The 19775-nt window shown below is 45.4% G+C and overlaps 1 protein-coding gene and 1 pseudogene across 1 annotated transcript; one reads left to right on the top strand and one right to left on the bottom strand.

Annotated features, from left to right (window-relative positions):
• Positions 1-1847: 1847 nt before the first annotated feature.
• LOC129813380 (uncharacterized) lies at positions 1848-4618 on the bottom strand (annotated as a pseudogene).
• Positions 4619-5907: 1289 nt separating this feature from the next.
• LOC129813151 (uncharacterized) lies at positions 5908-17588 on the top strand. Its single transcript, XM_055865379.1, has 13 exons — positions 5908-6321; positions 7017-7136; positions 7203-7322; positions 12601-12723; positions 13106-13188; positions 13413-13538; positions 13831-13876; positions 13990-14123; positions 14330-14458; positions 14782-14896; positions 14976-15110; positions 17037-17162; positions 17385-17588. The coding sequence occupies exons 1-13, from the start codon at positions 6102-6104 to the stop codon at positions 17504-17506; spliced, it is 1599 nt and encodes a 532-aa protein (XP_055721354.1). The 5' UTR covers positions 5908-6101; the 3' UTR covers positions 17507-17588.
• The last annotated feature ends 2187 nt before the right edge of the window (positions 17589-19775 follow it).

The raw sequence follows: 19775 nt of genomic DNA, 5'->3' as shown, positions 1-19775 counted from the left end.
TCATGCTGGAAGACCCTTTTACTGAGGGAAGGAGGTTGTTGGCCAAGATCTCGCGATACATGGCCCCATCCATCCTCCCCTCAATACGGTGCAGTCGTCCTGTCCCCTTTGCAGAAAAGCATCCCCAAAGAATGATGTTCCCACCTCCATGCTTCACGGTTGGGATGGTGTTCTTGGGGTTGTACTCATCCTTCTTCCTCCAAACACGGCGAGTGGAGTTTAGACCAAAAAGCTCTATTTTTGTCTCATCAGACCACATGACCTTCTCCCATTCCTCCTCTGGATCATCCAGATGGTCATTGGCAAACTTCAGACGGGCCTGGACATGCGCTGGCTTGGGCAGGGGGACCTTGCGTGCGCTGCAGGATTTTAATCCATGACGGCATAGTGTGTTACTAATGGTTTTCTTTGAGACTGTGGTCCCAGCTCTCTTCGGGTCATTGACCAGGTCCTGCCGTGTAGTTCTGGGCTGATCCCTCACCTTCCTCATGATCATTGATGCCCCACGAGGTGAGATCTTGCATGGAGCCCCAGACCGAGGGTGATTGACCGTCATCTTGAACTTCTTCCATTTTCGAATGATTGCGCCAACAGTTGTTGCCTTCTCACCAAGCTGCTTGCCTATTATCCTGTAGCCCATCCCAGCCTTGTGCAGGTCTACAATTTTTTCCCTGATGTCTTTACACAGCTCTCTGGTCTTGGCCATTGTGGAGAGGTTGGAGTCTGTTTGATTGAGTGTGTGGACAGGTGTCTTTCATACAGGTAACGAGTTTAAACAGGTGCAGTTAATACAGGTAATGAGTGGAGAACAGAAGAGCTTCTTAAAGAAAAACTAACAGGTCTGTGAGAGCCGGAATTCTTACTGGTTGGTAGGTGATCAAATACTTATGTTATGCAATAAAATGCTAATTAATTACTTAAAAATCATACAATGTGATTTTCTGGATTTTTGTTTTAGATTCCGTCTCTCACAGTGTGTACTGTACACAGTGTGTACTAAGTGTACCTATGATAAAAAATTACAGACCTCTACATGCTTTGTAAGTAGGAAAACCTGCAAAATCGGCAGTGTATCAAAAACTTGTTCTCCCCACTGTATGTAGATATTTCATAAAAAAATCATCCGTTTCCAGCTACAATAGTCATTTACAACATTAACAGTGTCTACACTGTATTTCTGATCAATTTGATGCTATTTTGATGGATTTTTTGTTGTTGCTTTCCATTCAAAAACAAGGACGTTTCTAAGTGATCTCAAACATTTGAACGGTAGTGTTGGAATCATGTAGTAACCAAAAAAGTGTTAAACAAATCAAAATATATTTTATATTCTTCAAAGTACCCACCCTTTGCATTGATGACAGCTTTGCACACTCTTGGCATTCTCTCAACCAGCTTCATGATGTAGTCACCTGGAATGCATTTAAATTAACAGGTGTGCCTTGTTAAAAGCTAATTTGTGGAATGTCTTAATGCGTTTGAGCCAATCAGTTGTGTTGTGACAAGGTATACAGAAGATAGCCCTATTTGGGCTTTATTTTTATTCATTATTCACTGTATATTTATTCCTCGTCATTTTTTATTTTACATCTCTGTGTTGTTGGAAAAGGACCCATAAGTAAGCATTTCACTGTTAATCTACACCTGTTGTCTACGAAGCTGGTGACAAAAACCTTTTATTTTATTTGCAGTGCACTAACACCCCCTAGAGGACGTATGTCGATATGACATCAAGCCTTTATATAGTGACAACACATACAAATACCCTAAAATGTAAATATCCTACGCATCAGCGTAATCAAGGTTCCACACCTCTCTTTCCCAGGCAGGGTGTATTTGAGGTGCCGTCAGGAGGTAGACAGCAGACTCTGGTCGTCTCTGGACCAGCAGAGATCATACACAATACTGAGGTAGCGGTTGAAGGCAGCCAACACCTTTTCTGAAGGAATCTCATACACTGAGAAAAAACTCATCATCAGCCCTTCAATGGGAAAATGCACTTTGCAGCAAAACACTTGACGGATATCGCAGCATTAACTAAGGAGGGCAGGTTTTGCAGGTGGTCAATTCAGCTTCAGATCACAAGAAGTAAAGTAGATTGGCGCATCTATCTAAATACAGCATGCAGTAGAGGAGGGTGAGGGTTAGAGAGAGATCTGATGAGTGGTTAAAGTTGTAACTACTCCTACTACTGCTACTACTACTACTAGCATTATCACGTCATAGTAATGGTAGTTTTGTTAAAGCAGATATGTACATGATCGGGTAGTTTAAGGCCTTTTGCAGTGATGTAAAGGGTGGATGTGTATCCGTTACGGGAGTATCTCCTCCAGCAGTCTACCACCTCCATGGTCTCGTCTCTTGCTCCGGGGAGGAGAACAGAACAGCTGTGGATGCAGTTTACTGTCGACATGCCGCACTCAGTTAGTACCCACAAGCTGCAGGGAACGGAGGTGTAGAAACAGATAATGCAGGTTGTATGACCCGGTGAATGTTTACAGAGTAGCCACATTATTCCTAACGGTTCATTTTGCAGGTTGTATGACCCGGTGAATGTTTACAGAGTAGCCACATTATTCCTAACGGTTCATAATGCAGGTTGTATGACCCGGTGAATGTTTACAGAGTAGCCACGTTATTCCTAACGGTTCATAATGCAGGTTGTATGACCCGGTGAATGTTTTCTCTTTTCATCCACCTTGTTTAATTTTCTTATTTTTTTTGCCTTTGGATTTTAAAGATTCTACTCCGTCCTCCTCGTCGTGGCTCTCTTGGCTCTTCTCCTTAGACTTCATCCTCTCAGTGATGTCCTCGGACTGGCGATTCTGCAAATCTTTTACCATACTGTAAAGCGAAACAGAATAGATGATCAATAGATGATCTTTATTTTCCATGGTATTAGTTTCAACTTTCAAGTTTTAATGTCACATGCACAAATGCCTTTCTTGCTAACTCAAAACGCAACAATGCAATAGCCAGTCATTTAGGCCTATAGCCTGGTCCCAGATCTGTTTATGCTGTATAGTCAACTCTTAAGGACATTGTCATGCCAAAAATATGACCATAAGGGTTGACCATAAGGTTTTGCTAAGATAGCACAAACATATCTGGGACTATGCTAGGTCTTTTACAGCAGGAGTTCTCAAAGTGGTACTTTTTTTTTTACATATATCATTTTTATGAATATTACTAATAACAACAGATTCAACACATTTTGGTCAATGGATCTGTGGAATAAGTTTAGAGTGTGTGATACAATAAAATATATTATTATTAATTTACAATTAATATGTTCTTAACCCTGGGCAACATGGGCCTGGGATGCTCACAAGGATATTGGTATCCACAGTACCAATTATTATAAATGCATTGTATATTAAGCTATAAAAGTGCAGTTTTCTCTCTGCCTCATGGAAAAAGTTGTAGAATTGCAGGATATTAGCGTTAAAGCTGCAACAACAAAACAATCTATCTGCCCCATGACAAAATGTGTAGAATTACAGGAAATTAGCTTGAAAACCGCTACATTTTCCTTCCCAGGGCCTGAGACTTGGTTCCATGCACTGCCAAAGTCATAGTAAAACTCTGTGTATGCTATTTATATCTCACTCGAGGTGTGTTCTGATTATGAGGGGGTCCCTGATGAATTGGCTATCACAACAGTTGTCCCCGTCCCCAAAAAGGTTGAGAATACCTGCCTTACTGCTTCCTTACAGGTTCATACAAACCTCACTGGAGTTATGAAAGGTCATCCTGCAAGACTTCTACACACATTACATTTACATTTACGTCATTTAGCAGACGCTCTTATCCAGAGCGTCTTACAAATTGGAAAGTTCATACATATTCATCCTGGTCCCCCCGTGGGTATTGAACCCTGGTCCCCCCGTGGGAATTGAACCCACAACCCTGGCGTTGCAAGCGCCATGCTCTACCAACTGAGCCACACGGGACCACCACACACCTCGTCTCCCTCTCAGAATCCAATGACAACCTCAGCTTGTTCTTCTTCTTCTTTGCACCTTCATTGTTTAATGTTACTGCTTCCTGAGGGGCAGCGTTGGTCTTGTCCATTGTTGACTTCTTGTGTACAGTCTTCTTCACGGTAGCCCTCTCCTCTTCCTGTGTCATCTGCTACTGGTACTCATGGAGTAACTCGTCCTAGGGTTCCAACTCAGCCCCACTCTGGGCCCCAGACACCTCCTCCTCCCTTTATTATTCTTTCTCCTATGTATATTCCCAGGGTCTTCCGACTCCAAGGAGGCCTTGGATTTGTCTGTTTTGGCATTTCCAGCAGTATTGTCAGTCTGGTCGATCTAAATGTTATAAGTGTCCTCCTGCTGCACTGAGGCTGGAGGCAGCTCCCTCCACTCTTCCTCTTTCCTTTTGTTGGTTGCTCCTTCTCCTAGTCCTGGTTCCCGTTGTTGTTGTTGACCTTCTCTGCTACCTCCCTCTCCCTGAGCTTGTTCTTGGTGAAACAAGGGCTGCCCTGGTCAGGGTCATAAGTGTTCTGGAGGATAGTCTCATTGTCCTCTGTGTCTTTCACAAGGTCAAGGTTATGTTTAAAAGTCTGGAGCTGAAAGATAGGAGTGGGGATGCAAAGGTGAGAACAGGATTTATGTGCATGGACATTAATTCACAGGTACCATGCACAACAAATATTGTAGGCTACAACATTATCAAACTGAGAGTGATTTCACCCCCAAGCATTCTCAATCTGACCTATTCCAACTTGCCACAATACTCTCCTGCTCTGGCTGAGCTGGACTCTTGTTCTTCTCTGAATGTAGCCAGGTCAGTGTATATCTTAAAAACCTCATCAAGGCTTCACTCTCTCCGGCTGGCATTCTGAAGTGACACTCATTCTGCTCGCAAAGGGCCCAAGGCAGTGTTTCCTCCTGAAAAATGCAAGGCAGCGGATTAATCAGATACATTCATGTGGTAGTTACTGTAATAAATTAGCTAACAGGGTACAATACAATGTTATATGTCTGATTGCAAGCAACGGAAGTTTTCTAACTTTGTATTTGACCAGCCTGCAATCTGCCTAGCCAGTCCATCTTGACCACATAGGGTAGGCCTACTGAACTGATGAAAGACAAACATAGATAGCTAGCTAGTTATCTTCTTTGCAAAAAGCTGTAGCTAGCTGGCTTGCTAGCTGACCGTTTCAGTATAGTTAACGTTAGCTAGCTGATAACGTTAGCTAATCAGCTAAATTAATCTGGCTAGCTACAAGGGTCAGCACAAGGATGCCAAACTTTACAGTGTCTTGCAATACTGTTTATTTAAGTGAATGGACATGCAAACTAACATCAACAACATGTAAAACATACAACATACGTGAGTAAACGACAGTGATTGTGACCCCGACACCGGCTCCGTTGCGATGGTTTCCAAAACAACAACAGCAAGGAAAAACATCTTGTGGATGACGTTTCAGTTATGGTCTTTGATTTGATTTCACAATAAAAAATAAAAAAATGTGTACAATGTCACTTTTTTCAGATATAATGTTTCCCTGGAGATTACATTTGAAAATGTATCCAAGATACATTTTCTTTTTCTTGTACAATAATCAAAAAAAAATGTAGACAAAAACAATAGACAATTTAACATTTACATACATACATTACAACATTTATTACACGTTTTCATCAGCCATTATTACCCATTTCTGAATCTACTCTGCAGAACTCTACTTTCAAAAGCAATGAATTAATAGCAAAATTGATATGCATTTATCTTTTATGTATTCATAATTTTGTATTTTAAGGAATGTTGAATCATATTTCGTTGTATATACATGTTCAGAATGAAACAAAGGAACGTGCAGTCCACTGGGCGAGAACAATTATGTCACGTGGCGTCTTAAACTCTCCATGCACTTTACAGGTAATGCCTTGGCACTGGCAGGCAGGTGCATGTCTTTCTTTGTTCCAGCAGAGACACGCAAATACATGGCTTGCGAAGAAACTACCACCTGAGCACTGCTACTGGAATTCAACGAATAAGTAACATATAGCCTATATAACGTGTATATTAACAATATATATGTTATACTATAGTGGAATGAATGTTGATTTCACTTTGCTTTGGAGATGGCCACCGGAATATGTGAAAAGTGTGCACAACTGCTAAAGGACTTCGTTGCTTATTTAAAGAGATTGCCATCTGAACTTGTACAGAAGATAACGGAGTGTATAAAGAACCTGTCAAGATGTAGCTGTCTGCGGAGGAAGAGAGCAACTGTTGCATCCTATATCTCAGAGCAGCACGAGAGACAGGCTGCTCGTGCACTACTGAACCACCTGGACACAGGTATTGGTATTCTAAATGTTTTAACTACACTGCTCAACCCAGTATTGTCTACAGGCATTAAATACATAGGAGCATCTGGGAATCATGGGTCAGCATCACAGGAGGTTGGTGGCACTTTAATTGGGGAGGACGGCTCGTGGTAATGGCTGGAGCAGAATAGGTGGAACGGTATAAAATATATCAGACACGTGATTTCCGTGTTTGATGTCATTCCATTTGCGCTGTTCCAGACATTATTATGAGCTGTCCTCCCCTCAGCAGCCTCCACCGGTCAGCATTAATTTATTACAGGTCAGTCGAACACACCTCGGTCAGTGTACTGTGTTTAAGTGTCATTTTAAGTAGCATATTGTGTCATGTTAATATTTGAGACAGATTGTTATTATAAAGAGTTCTATTCCATTGTAATAGTATACTGTTTTGTAGTGGCTGTGCAGTACAGGTCTACCATCAGTTTATCTATTCTATTGTAGTGATATGCTTTGTGACAGAAGTGACCAGTATTATGAAAATGTCTGACCAAATGTTTTCCATGAGGGCAGGAAGATAAGAATGGATTCACCCTGTTACATGGAGGAAGCCAATAGGTCTGTAGGCAGAAATCTATCCCGTACAGCCTATAACTCTCTATAGGTAGTTGAAAATAAAAGAACATGATTGGTGACATGATTGCCTCTCATCCTGTCTTGTTGCAGTGGATTATCCTCTACCTGTTGCTCTCCTGGAGCCATACACAGCCCTACTGCTCTCTAATGACATGGAGGTACAGAGGATCACCACTCTGTCCCTGGTTCATCTGCTAGTGAAGAACAAAGGTATGTACACACAGACACACACACATGCACTGTCTCAAGGTTGAACACTGTACTATTGTCTTCCAGTGAGTAAGGAGCAGGTGATTGAGACAGGGATGCTGATGCCCCTGCTAGAGATGCTCCAGTCTGGGGACCCCACTGTCCAGTGTAACTCCTGCCAATGTATTGCCTCACTGGCCTCCTCAGGTTGGTGGACAAGTGTTTACTTTTGATTTTAATGATATTGATCCCCAGACAGAAAATTAGATGTCACTGGCTGAGACATGACAACATCACTACACATGACGACATACACACTTTATTGATCCCCAGCCAGTGACTAGATATCGCTGGCTGAGACATAACAACGTCACTACACACGACGATATACACATTACAACATTAGTGCAACAAAGTGCTGGTGCTATTGTCAATGAATTTCTTGTTTACAATCGATAGGATCAGGTTTCTCTACATTTGCTTTCCCCACAAACTGACTTACTCTCAGATAAGAAGCTAAGCACATCATGTATGATATCCCTGCTGAAAGATGTACACAGCTTCATTCTTGCTGGTTAATGAAAGGTGAAAGGCATGGCACATGTGGGACGTCGTGTTCCATGTATTCTAACCCAACATTCTATTCTAACCCAACATTCTATTCTAACCCAACATTCTATTCTAACCCAACATTCTATTCTAACCTAACATTCTATTCTAACCCAACATTCTATTCTAACCCAACATTCTATTCTAACCCAACATTCCATTCTAACCCAACATTCCAATCTAACTCAACATTCCATTCTAACTCAACATACCATTCTAACTCAACCTTCCATTCTAACTCAACCTTCCATTCTAACTCAACCTTCCATTCTAACTCAACCTTCCATTCTAACTCAACCTTCCATTCTAACCCAACCTTCAATTCTAACCCAACATTCTATTCTAACTCATTTACATTACATTTACATTTAAGTCATTTAGCAGACGCTCTTATCCAGAGCGACTTACAAATTGGTGCATTCACCTAATGACATCCAGTGGAACAGCCACTTTACAATAGTGCATCTAAATCTTTTAAGGGGGGGGGGGGGGGGGCAGAAGGATTGCTTTATCCTATCCTAGGTATTCCTTGAAGAGGTGGGGTTTCAGGTGTCTCCGGAAGGTGGTGATTGACTCCGCTGTCCTGGCGTCGTGAGGGAGTTTGTTCCACCATTGGGGTGCCAGAGCAGCGAACAGTTTTGACTGGGCTGAGCGGGAACTGTACTTCCTCAGTGGTAGGGAGGCGAGCAGGCCAGAGGTGGATGAACGCAGTGCCCTTGTTTGGGTGTAGGGCCTGATCAGAGCCTGAAGGTACTGAGGTGCCGTTCCCCTCACAGCTCCGTAGGCAAGCACCATGGTCTTGTAGCGGATGCGAGCTTCAACTGGAAGCCAGTGGAGAGAGCGGAGGAGCGGGGTGACGTGAGAGAACTTGGGAAGGTTGAACACCAGACGGGCTGCGGCGTTCTGGATGAGTTGTAGGGGTTTGATGGCACAGGCAGGGAGCCCAGCCAACAGCGAGTTGCAGTAATCCAGACGGGAGATGACAAGTGCCTGGATTAGGACCTGCGCCGCTTCCTGTGTGAGGCAGGGTCGTACTCTGCGGATGTTGTAGAGCATGAACCTACAGGAACGGGCCACCGCCTTGATGTTAGTTGAGAACGACAGGGTGTTGTCCAGGATCACGCCAAGGTTCTTAGCGCTCTGGGAGGAGGACACAATGGAGTTGTCAACCGTGATGGCGAGATCATGGAACGGGCAGTCCTTCCCCGGGAGGAAGAGCAGCTCCGTCTTGCCGAGGTTCAGCTTGAGGTGGTGATCCGTCATCCACACTGATATGTCTGCCAGACATGCAGAGATGCGATTCGCCACCTGGTCATCAGAAGGGGGAAAGGAGAAGATTAATTGTGTGTCGTCTGCATAGCAATGATAGGAGAGACCATGTGAGGTTATGACAGAGCCAAGTGACTTGGTGTATAGCGAGAATAGGAGAGGGCCTAGAACAGAGCCCTGGGGGACACCAGTGGTGAGAGCGCGTGGTGAGGAGACAGATTCTCGCCACGCCACCTGGTAGGAGCGACCTGTCAGGTAGGACGCAATCCAAGCGTGGGCCGCGCCGGAGATGCCCAACTCGGAGAGGGTGGAGAGGAGGATCTGATGGTTCACAGTATCGAAGGCAGCCGATAGGTCTAGAAGGATGAGAGCAGAGGAGAGAGAGTTAGCTTTAGTAGTGCGGAGCGCCTCCGTGATACAGAGAAGAGCAGTCTCAGTTGAGTGACTAGTCTTGAAACCTGACTGATTTGGATCAAGAAGGTCATTCTGAGAGAGATAGCAGGAGAGCTGGCCAAGGACGGCACGTTCAAGAGTTTTGGAGAGAAAAGAAAGAAGGGATACTGGTCTGTAGTTGTTGACATCGGAGGGATCGAGTGTAGGTTTTTTCAGAAGGGGTGCAACTCTCGCTCTCTTGAAGACGGAAGGGACGTAGCCAGCGGTCAGGGATGAGTTGATGAGCGAGGTGAGGTAAGGGAGAAGGTCTCCGGAAATGGTCTGGAGAAGAGAGGAGGGGATAGGGTCAAGCGGGCAGGTTGTTGGGCGGCCGGCCGTCACAAGACGCGAGATTTCATCTGGAGAGAGAGGGGAGAAAGAGGTCAAAGCACAGGGTAGGGCAGTGTGAGCAGAACCAGCGGTGTCGTTTGACTTAGCAAACGAGGATCGGATGTCGTCGACCTTCTTTTCAAAATGGTTGACGAAGTCGTCTGCAGAGAGGGAGGAGGGGGGGGGGGGGGGGGAGGAGGATTCAGGAGGGAGGAGAAGGTGGCAAAGAGCTTCCTAGGGTTAGAGGCAGATGCTTGGAATTTAGAGTGGTAGAAAGTGGCTTTAGCAGCAGAGACAGAAGAGGAAAATGTAGAGAGGAGGGAGTGAAAGGATGCCAGGTCCGCAGGGAGGCGAGTTTTCCTCCATTTCCGCTCGGCTGCCCGGAGCCCTGTTCTGTGAGCTCGCAATGAGTCGTCGAGCCACGGAGCGGGAGGGGAGGACCGAGCCGGCCTGGAGGATAGGGGACATAGAGAGTCAAAGGATGCAGAAAGGGAGGAGAGGAGGGTTGAGGAGGCAGAATCAGGAGATAGGTTGGAGAAGGTTTGGGCAGAGGGAAGAGATGATAGGATGGAAGAGGAGAGAGTAGCGGGGGAGAGAGAGCGAAGGTTGGGACGGCGCGATACCATCCGAGTAGGGGCAGTGTGGGAAGTGTTGGATGAGAGCGAGAGGGAAAAGGATACAAGGTAGTGGTCGGAGACTTGGAGGGGAGTTGCAATGAGGTTAGTGGAAGAACAGCATCTAGTAAAGATGAGGTCAAGCGTATTGCCTGCCTTGTGAGTAGGGGGGGAAGGTGAGAGGGTGAGGTCAAAAGAGGAGAGGAGTGGAAAGAAGGAGGCAGAGAGGAATGAGTCAAAGGTAGACATGGGGAGGTTAAAGTCACCCAGAACTGTGAGAGGTGAGCCGTCCTCAGGAAAGGAGCTTATCAAGGCATCAAGCTCATTGATGAACTCTCCAAGGGAACCTGGAGGGCGATAAATGATAAGGATGTTAAGCTTGAAAGGGCTGGTAACTGTGACAGCATGGAATTCAAAGGAGGCGATAGACAGATGGGTAAGGGGAGAAAGAGAGAATGACCACTTGGGAGAGATGAGGATCCCGGTGCCACCACCCCGCTGACCAGAAGCTCTCGGGGTGTGCGAGAACACGTGGGCAGACGAAGAGAGAGCAGTAGGAGTAGCAGTGTTATCTGTGGTGAGCCATGTTTCCGTCAGTGCCAAGAAGTCGAGGGACTGGAGGGACGCATAGGCTGAGATGAGCTCTGCCTTGTTGGCCGCGGATCGGCAGTTCCAGAGGCTACCGGAGACCTGAAACTCCACGTGGGTCGTGCGGGCTGGGACCACCAGGTTAGGGTGGGCGCGGCCACGCGGTGTGAAGCGTTTGTATGGTCTGTGCAGAGAGGAGAGAACAAGGATAGACAGACACATAGTTGACAGGCTACAGAAGAGGCTACGCTAAAGCAAAGGAGATTAGAATGACAAGTGGGCTAGACGTCTCGAATGTTCAGAAAGTTAAGCTTACGTTGCAAAAAATAAATAAAATAAAAGATCTTATTGACTAAAATGATATAGTACTGCTGGCTGGTGAAGTAGCCTGGCTAGCAGTAGCTGCGTTGTTGAAAGTGATGCTGGCTAGGTGACCTCGACAATTTCTCTAAATTTCTCTAAACTACACAATTATCATGGATACCAGGACAGCAAAGACAACTAGCTAACACTACGCTAATCAAGTCGTTCCGTTGTAATGTAAGTTTCTACAGTGCTGCTATTCGGTAGAAGTTGGCTAGCTAGCAGTGTTAGCTAGCAGTGTTGGCTAGGTAGGAGGACGGTAGGAGGACGGCAGCGCGGCAGGCGAAAATAGCTGGCTAGCTAACCGATAATTACTCAAAGCTACACAATTATCTTAGATACAAAGCTAGCAAAGAAAACTATGTAGCTAGCTAACACTACACAAATCAAGTCGTTCCGTTGTAATGTAATCGTTTCTACAGTGCTGCTAATCGGTGGCTATCTGGCTAGCTAGCAGGGTTGACTACCTTACGTTACGTTAGGACGAGAATACCTGGCTAGCGAACCTCAGCGAACCTCGATAACTACACAATTATCTTTGATACAAAGACGGCTATGTAGCCAGCTAAGTAGCTAGCTAAGATCAAACAAATCAAAGATAGCAAAGACAACTGTGTAGCCAGCTAACACTACACTAATCAAGTCGTTCCGTTGTAACTCAACCTTCCATTCTAACCCAACATTCCAGTCTAACTCAACCTTCCATTCTAACTCAACATTCCATTCTAACTCAACCTTCCATTCTAACCCAACATTCTATTCTAACTCAACCTTCCATTCTAACCCAACCTTCCATTCTAACCCAACATTCCATTCTAACTCAACCTTCCATTCTAACTCAACATTCCATTCTAACCCAACCTTCCATTCTAACTCAACCTTCAATTCTAACCCAACATTCTATTCTAACCCAACATTCTATTCTAACCCAACATTCTATTCTAACCCAACATTCCATTCTAACCCAACATTCTATTCTAACCCAACATTCTATTCTAACCCAACATTCTATTCTAACTCAACCTTCCATTCTAACCCAACATTCTATTCTAACCCAACATTCTATTCTAACCCAACATTCTATTCTAACCCAACATTCTATTCTAACTCAACCTTCCATTCTAACCCAACATTCCATTCTAACCCAACCTTCCATTCTAACTCAACATTCCATTCTAACTCAACCTTCCATTCTAACTCAACATGACTCTGTTATCCAAACTAGACATGACATTTAATCAGTATTTTCTTGTTGTTGTTATTGCCTCACATTTATTTAGACTCAAACCGGGAAGCTATCGTGTCAGCTGAAGGGGTGATTCCACTACTGGTTTTAGCCAAGTCTTACGATCCCCAAGTCCAACAGAATGCAGTCTGGGCTCTTTTAAACCTCACACAGTCTGGTAGGTCTGCACAGAACTATGTCCACCAATACATAATGTACTGTACACCCTGTACTATGCACACATCTCAGGTTGCTGCCACATTCTGGGTTGTTGCTGTATTGATATGACCACAGTGGGTGGAGTTCAAATGACACATTAGTTGGCTGTGATCTAATTGTTTGCTGACATTTCAAAACAAGTGTCGCGTGTCACTTAACCATAGAGATCAATCAAGAATAGATAGATGGATGGGTTTATTAATGTGGTCCCAACATAACCCTCATAACTCATTTCTAGACATACTGTACATCTCCATATCTGACCATTATTTTGTCTGCCTTCTTTTACCTTTCCATTAATCTTGCATTACATTAGCCTTCATTGCTGCTCTTCTTTCTAGAGAGGACGATGGGAGTGTTATGTCAAGAAGGAGCCATTCCTGTACTGGCACTTCTGTTGCAGTCCTCCAACTATGAGGTCCAGGTAAAACATCCACTGTCACTGTCTCTTGCCCTCAAGCCAAATATTGTTGTTTTATAACCACATCAAAGTATCTATGTGCTGCAGTTTTTTTTTGTGGTTATTTGTTTAAAACAATAGTACGGTTATAGCATGATGACCAAGCGTGTGCTTATTTTGTCCCAGTGGTCTTCAGCCTGAACTTCTATTGTGCTCTGAACTGAACTGATATTCTGTCTGTATTTTAGTTCTACAGCTGCTCTGCCCTGAGCAATATAGCCACTGTCCCGGGCCATCATCCCAAAATGTTGGGTATTGGAGACCGTTTTTTGTTGAAGTCTCTGCTGACACTCATGTCCTCATCAGTGCCGAAGGTAATGGTTGGTCTTAAAGGGATACTTTGAGATTTTGGCATTCAGGCCCCGTATCTACTTACACAGAGTCAGATGAAGTCGTGGATACCATTTTTATGTCTCTGTGTCCAGTATGAAGGAAGTTAGAGGTAGTTTCACCAGCCAATGCTACCTGGAGTTAACGCAATGCCTGGAAGTCTATGAATATCTACTAGTATGTCCAACAGATGTTACACTTTCACACTGAAATGTATTCTGTCATGAAATATTTTCTTACTCAACCTTAGGCCAAATGTTTGTATTTTATTTCTAGAATGCATCCCAAGCTTGCAGATGCCTCCAGATCCTTTCAGGGAATGGTAATTCTAACGTTTAACCACAGAACACACTCTGTTATTGTTTTAGGCACATATTCAACACAGATTGTACAGAGCCTTGTGGATTGGATGCCGTGTTGTGCTTTGTTTTGTAGTTGCGACCCAGGAGCAGCTGATGTACCTGAACTGTGTGTTGCCTCTGAAGGCCCTGCTGTGCTCCGCTACTCCCCCTCTGACTGAGTCTGCTATAGCACTACTGGCTGAGCTAGCCACACACCAACGCAATAGAGTGAGATTTTTTAAAACTAGATGTTGATGGGCGCAGCTGTAGCTTAAAAGTTAGACAGGTGGGCTAGTATATGGAGGGTTGTTGGTTCAAATCCCAGGTTTGACATATCTGACAGGATTCTATCTATTATATAATGATGGTGGTGGTTACAATCTATGTTATGTGTACCGATGTTAGCAATCCGCATTCATTGTGTTTCCCTCTAGGAGGGCCTGGTGAATGAGGGCCTGGTACAGGTGATAGGCCAGCTGCTCCTCTGTCACAGATCCAGCTCCATCATCAACCACAGTGTTGTTACCATCACCAACCTCAGCAGCACCAGCGAGGGACAGCAGGTAATAACGGCTGCCATGTCGCTCACTCACTAGAATATGAGGCTCTGTTCCAATGTCCACACTACCATATGACGTAGAACGCATGCCCATAACATTGCTTCATTCTTACTGGTCTGCTAGTATGGACATTGGAATGGAGATGTGGTTTCCATCTATATGTTCAGTCACATGTTAACTTTTATCAAACCAAGAATGGTCCTTTAAGATGAATATAGAGACACTGATCTGGTGAAGTCATATGAATGCAGTGATCATTGGAAGCCATTTTAAATGCATTTTCATTTATGTGGACATGGGATGATCAAGCCTTGTGTTGTCTACAGGCTGTTATGGACAGTGAGTGTGTAACGGGACTTCTCAAGGCCCTTGTGTCCAGTGTGACCTCAGAGGAGACCGTTCTGTGTGTCACTTCCTGTTTACATCACCTGACAAGCTGGGGTGAGAATACAAGCAATTCATAAACCAGTTTAATTTATGTCACCTCACCTCTATTACAACTTTTCTCTTTCCTTTTCAGACTTACTTCAGTCTCATTTGGCCACAAAACTTACTCCTGAACATGTTTCAAGTCTGGTGAAGTTCTCTGCACAAATGGACAATCTAGAGCTGTCCTATAGGTCTGCTTCCATCATCAGCAAACTGAAGATGAACGGTAATATGCATGTATTTTGTTTGTTGTCTAGTCCCTTTATTTTATCTGTGACTAGCACAATGATTGATAGTGTAATACTTGCAATAATAAATATATTTTCTCTTAAATGCTATACTGTCTGTATCAGCAAGAGTGTCCCATGTGTGCTCATACAGATGAGCTTTGTGATGTACATACATTCACTGAAAACCCACACACGGTTATATTAACAGTATTGCACTTTTCATGTTGCCTACTTTTGGCCAGCTAAAAGCCGAACCACCGATCAAGCAACATTATGGACTAAATGTTCAAATCCTGTTGCTGCAGGACTATTTTGCTTTTACAATATACAGTACCAGACAAAAGTTGACACACCTACTCATTCAAGGATTTTTCTTTATTTTTTACTATTTCCTACATTGTAGAATAATAGTGAAGAAATCAAAACTATGAAATAACACATATGGAATCATGTAGTAACCCAAAAAGTGTTAAACAAATCAAAATATATTTGAAATTCTTCAAAGTAGCCACCCTTTGCCTTGATGACAGCTTTGCACACTCTCTCACTCTGTCTCTCTTGCTCAGTCTCCTCTCAACCAGCTTCACCTGGAATGTTTTTCCAACAGTCTTGAAGGTGTTCCCACATATGCTGGACACTTGTTGGCTGCTTTTCCTTCACTCTGCGATCCAACTCATCCCAAACCATCTCAATTGGGTTGAGGTCGGGTGATTGTGGAGGCCAGGTCAACTAATGCAGCACTCCATCACTCTCCTTGGTCAAATAGCCCTTAAACAGCCTGGAGGTGTGTTGGGTCATTGTCCTGTTGAAAAACAAATGACAGTTCCACTAAGTGCAAAGCAGATGGGATGGCGTATCGCTGAAGAATGCTGCGGTAGCCATGCTGGTTAAGTGTGCCTTGAATTCTAAATAAATCACTGACAGTGTCACCAGCAAAGCACCATCACATTTCCTCCTCCATGCTTCATGGTGGGAACCACACATGCGGAGATCATCTGTTCACCTACTCTCCGTCTCACAAAGACATGACGGTTAGAATCAAAAACCTCAAATTTGGACTCATCAAACCAAAGGACAGATTTCCACCAGTCTAATGTCCATTGCTCATGTTTCTTAGACCAAGCAAGTCTCTTCTTATTGGTGTCCTTTTAGTAGTTGTTTCTTTGCAGTAATTCGACCATGAAAGCCTGATTTCACGTAGTCTCCCCTGAACAGTTGATGTGTCTGTTACTTGAACTCTGTGAAGCATTTATTTGAACGTATCCTCTGCAGCAGAGGTAGCTCTGGGTCTTCCTTTCCTGTGGCGGTTCTCATGAGAGCCAGTTTCATCATAGCGCTTGATGGTTTTTGCGATAGCAATTGAAGAAACTTTAAAAGTTCTTGAAAATGTCTTCATTGACTGACCTTCATGTCTTAAAGTAATGATGGTCTGTCGTTTCTCTTTGCTTATTTCTAGCTGCCATAATATGGACTTGGTATTTAACCAAATAGGGCTATCTTTTGTATACCCCCCTACCTTGTCACAACACAACTGTTTGGCTCAGACGCATTAACAAGGTACAAGGTACACCTCTTAATTAAAATGCATTCCTCATGACGACCTTATGAAGCTGGTTGAGAGAATGCCAAGTGTGTGCAAAGCTGTCATCAAGGCAAAGGGTGGCTACTTTGAAGAATCTCAAATATAAAATATATTTTGATTTAACACTTTTTTGGGGGGGTTACTACATGATTCCATATGTGTCATTTCATAGTTTTGATGTCTTCACTGTTATTCTACAATGTATAAAATAGTAAAAATAAAGAAAAACCCTTGAATGAGTAGGTGTGTCCAAACTTTTGACTGGTACTGGAGGACAAATTAAGATCCTAGATCTGTACATGGATTTTTTTTCTTGTTGCTCATTTCTTGTTGCTCACAGAACATGTCATTCAACTACTGACGCCACACTACGTTGCCATCTCTGAATATCTCCTGATGTACCTCAAGAACCAGGAAGTGCGATTCCAACAGCTGAGTATTGTTACTCTATGCAACTTCAAGAATGGTTGGTCATGGTTTTGTAACAACACTTTAGCCAGTCATGCTGTCCCTAAAATACCACATTTCTGTACTTAATGTCAATAGCACTACTTTCTAGTCAGTTATCCTGAGAAACATAAACTGAAGTGCATGAACATAAGGGCAGGTACATGCAGTTATAGTCAATGGCTTGTTGTTGTGTTATACTATGTAATGCCCTGCTCTGCTATGTCATGTTGTTCTTCAGACGGAGAGTTTTCAGTGCTGATGAGTGGTAGTGTGCTGGAGAAGCAGCTAAAACGGGTGCATGCACAGACGGAGCAGACCAGGCAGTTACTGCAGGCGATTCAGATGCCTCCATCCTCCTGACCTGTCCACTGGAGCTGTCTCTGCTTCAGGACACGGGCTGACACCTCTCTGCTTCAGGACACGGGCTGACACCTCTCTGCTTCAGGACACGGGCTGACACCTCTCTGCTTCAGGACACGGGCTGACACCTCTCTGCTTCAGGACACGGGCTGACACCTCTCTGCTTCAGGACACGGGCTGACACCTCTCTGCTTCAGGACACGGGCTGACACCTCTCTGCTTCAGGACACGGGCTGACACCTCTCTGCTTCAGGACACGGGCTGACACCTCTCTGCTTCAGGACACGGGCTGACACCTCTCTGCTTCAGGACACGGGCTGACATCTCTCTGCTTCAGGACACGGGCTGACACCTCTCTGCTTCAGGACACGGGCTGACACCTCTCTGCTTCAGGACACGGGCTGACACCTCTCTGCTTCAGGACACGGGCTGACACCTCTCTGCTTCAGGACACGGGCTGACACCTCTCTGCTTCAGGACACGGGCTGACACCTCTCTGCTTCAGGACACGGGCTGACACCTCTCTGCTTCAGGACACGGGCTGACACCTCTCTGCTTCAGGACACGGGCTGACACCTCTCTGCTTCAGGACACGGGCTGACACCTCTCTGCTTCAGGACACGGGCTGACACCTCTCTGCTTCAGGACACGGGCTGACACCTCTCTGCTTCAGGACACGGGCTGACACCTCTCTGCTTCAGGACACGGGCTGACACCTCTCTGCTTCAGGACACGGGCTGACACCTCTCTGCTTCAGGACACGGGCTGACACCTCTCTGCTTCAGGACACGGGCTGACACCTCTCTGCTTCAGGACACGGGCTGACACCTCTCTGCTTCAGGACACGGGCTGACACCTCTCTGCTTCAGGACACGGGCTGACACCTCTCTGCTTCAGGACACGGGCTGACACCTCTCTGCTTCAGGACACGGGCTGACACCTCTCTGCTTCAGGACACGGGCTGACACCTCTCTGCTTCAGGACACGGGCTGACACCTCTCTGCTTCAGGACACGGGCTGACACCTCTCTGCTTCAGGACACGGGCTGACACCTCTCTGCTTCAGGACACGGGCTGACACCTCTCTGCTTCAGGACACGGGCTGACACCTCTCTGCTTCAGGACACGGGCTGACACCTCTCTGCTTCAGGACACGGGCTGACACCTCTCTGCTTCAGGACACGGGCTGACACCTCTCTGCTTCAGGACACGGGCTGACACCTCTCTGCTTCAGGACACGGGCTGACACCTCTCTGCTTCAGGACACGGGCTGACACCTCTCTGCTTCAGGACACGGGCTGACACCTCTCTGCTTCAGGACACGGGCTGACACCTCTCTGCTTCAGGACACGGGCTGACACCTCTCTGCTTCAGGACACGGGCTGACACCTCTCTGCTTCAGGACACGGGCTGACACCTCTCTGCTTCAGGACACGGGCTGACACCTCTCTGCTTCAGGACACGGGCTGACACCTCTCTGCTTCAGGACACGGGCTGACACCTCTCTGCTTCAGGACACGGGCTGACACCTCTCTGCTTCAGGACACGGGCTGACACCTCTCTGCTTCAGGACACGGGCTGACACCTCTCTGCTTCAGGACACGGGCTGACACCTCTCTGCTTCAGGACACGGGCTGACACCTCTCTGCTTCAGGACACGGGCTGACACCTCTCTGCTTCAGGACACGGGCTGACACCTCTCTGCTTCAGGACACGGGCTGACACCTCTCTGCTTCAGGACACGGGCTGACACCTCTCTGCTTCAGGACACGGGCTGACACCTCTCTGCTTCAGGACACGGGCTGACACCTCTCTGCTTCAGGACACGGGCTGACACCTCTCTGCTTCAGGACACGGGCTGACACCTCTCTGCTTCAGGACACGGGCTGACACCTCTCTGCTTCAGGACACGGGCTGACACCTCTCTGCTTCAGGACACGGGCTGACACCTCTCTGCTTCAGGACAAGGACTGAGATGTGGGACATGCATATCACTGTTTGAACTGACTTGCCATTACCTTTGAACCTGACAATGATTACTGTGTCGTGATTATGTGTTTAATGATGATGAGGCATTTTATTTTCTGAGTGATTACATTGTTGTGTTCTAAGCATTTACATCCATATTGCACTTGTGAACAGGGGGAAAAGAGGTCTATTATATTTTCATTTTTATACAGATTCAATGCTTTTACAGTTGACAAACCATTATTTAATGCCGCGTTCAGGTGCTAGTCGGAACTAGGAAACTTTACATTTCAGACTTCCTA

This window comes from Salvelinus fontinalis, chromosome 16 (genome assembly GCF_029448725.1).
Source record: "Salvelinus fontinalis isolate EN_2023a chromosome 16, ASM2944872v1, whole genome shotgun sequence".
Lineage (NCBI taxonomy): Eukaryota > Metazoa > Chordata > Actinopteri > Salmoniformes > Salmonidae > Salvelinus > Salvelinus fontinalis.
Note: the sequence above shows the minus strand (reverse complement) of the source record. Positions and strands in the feature narration are given on the sequence as shown.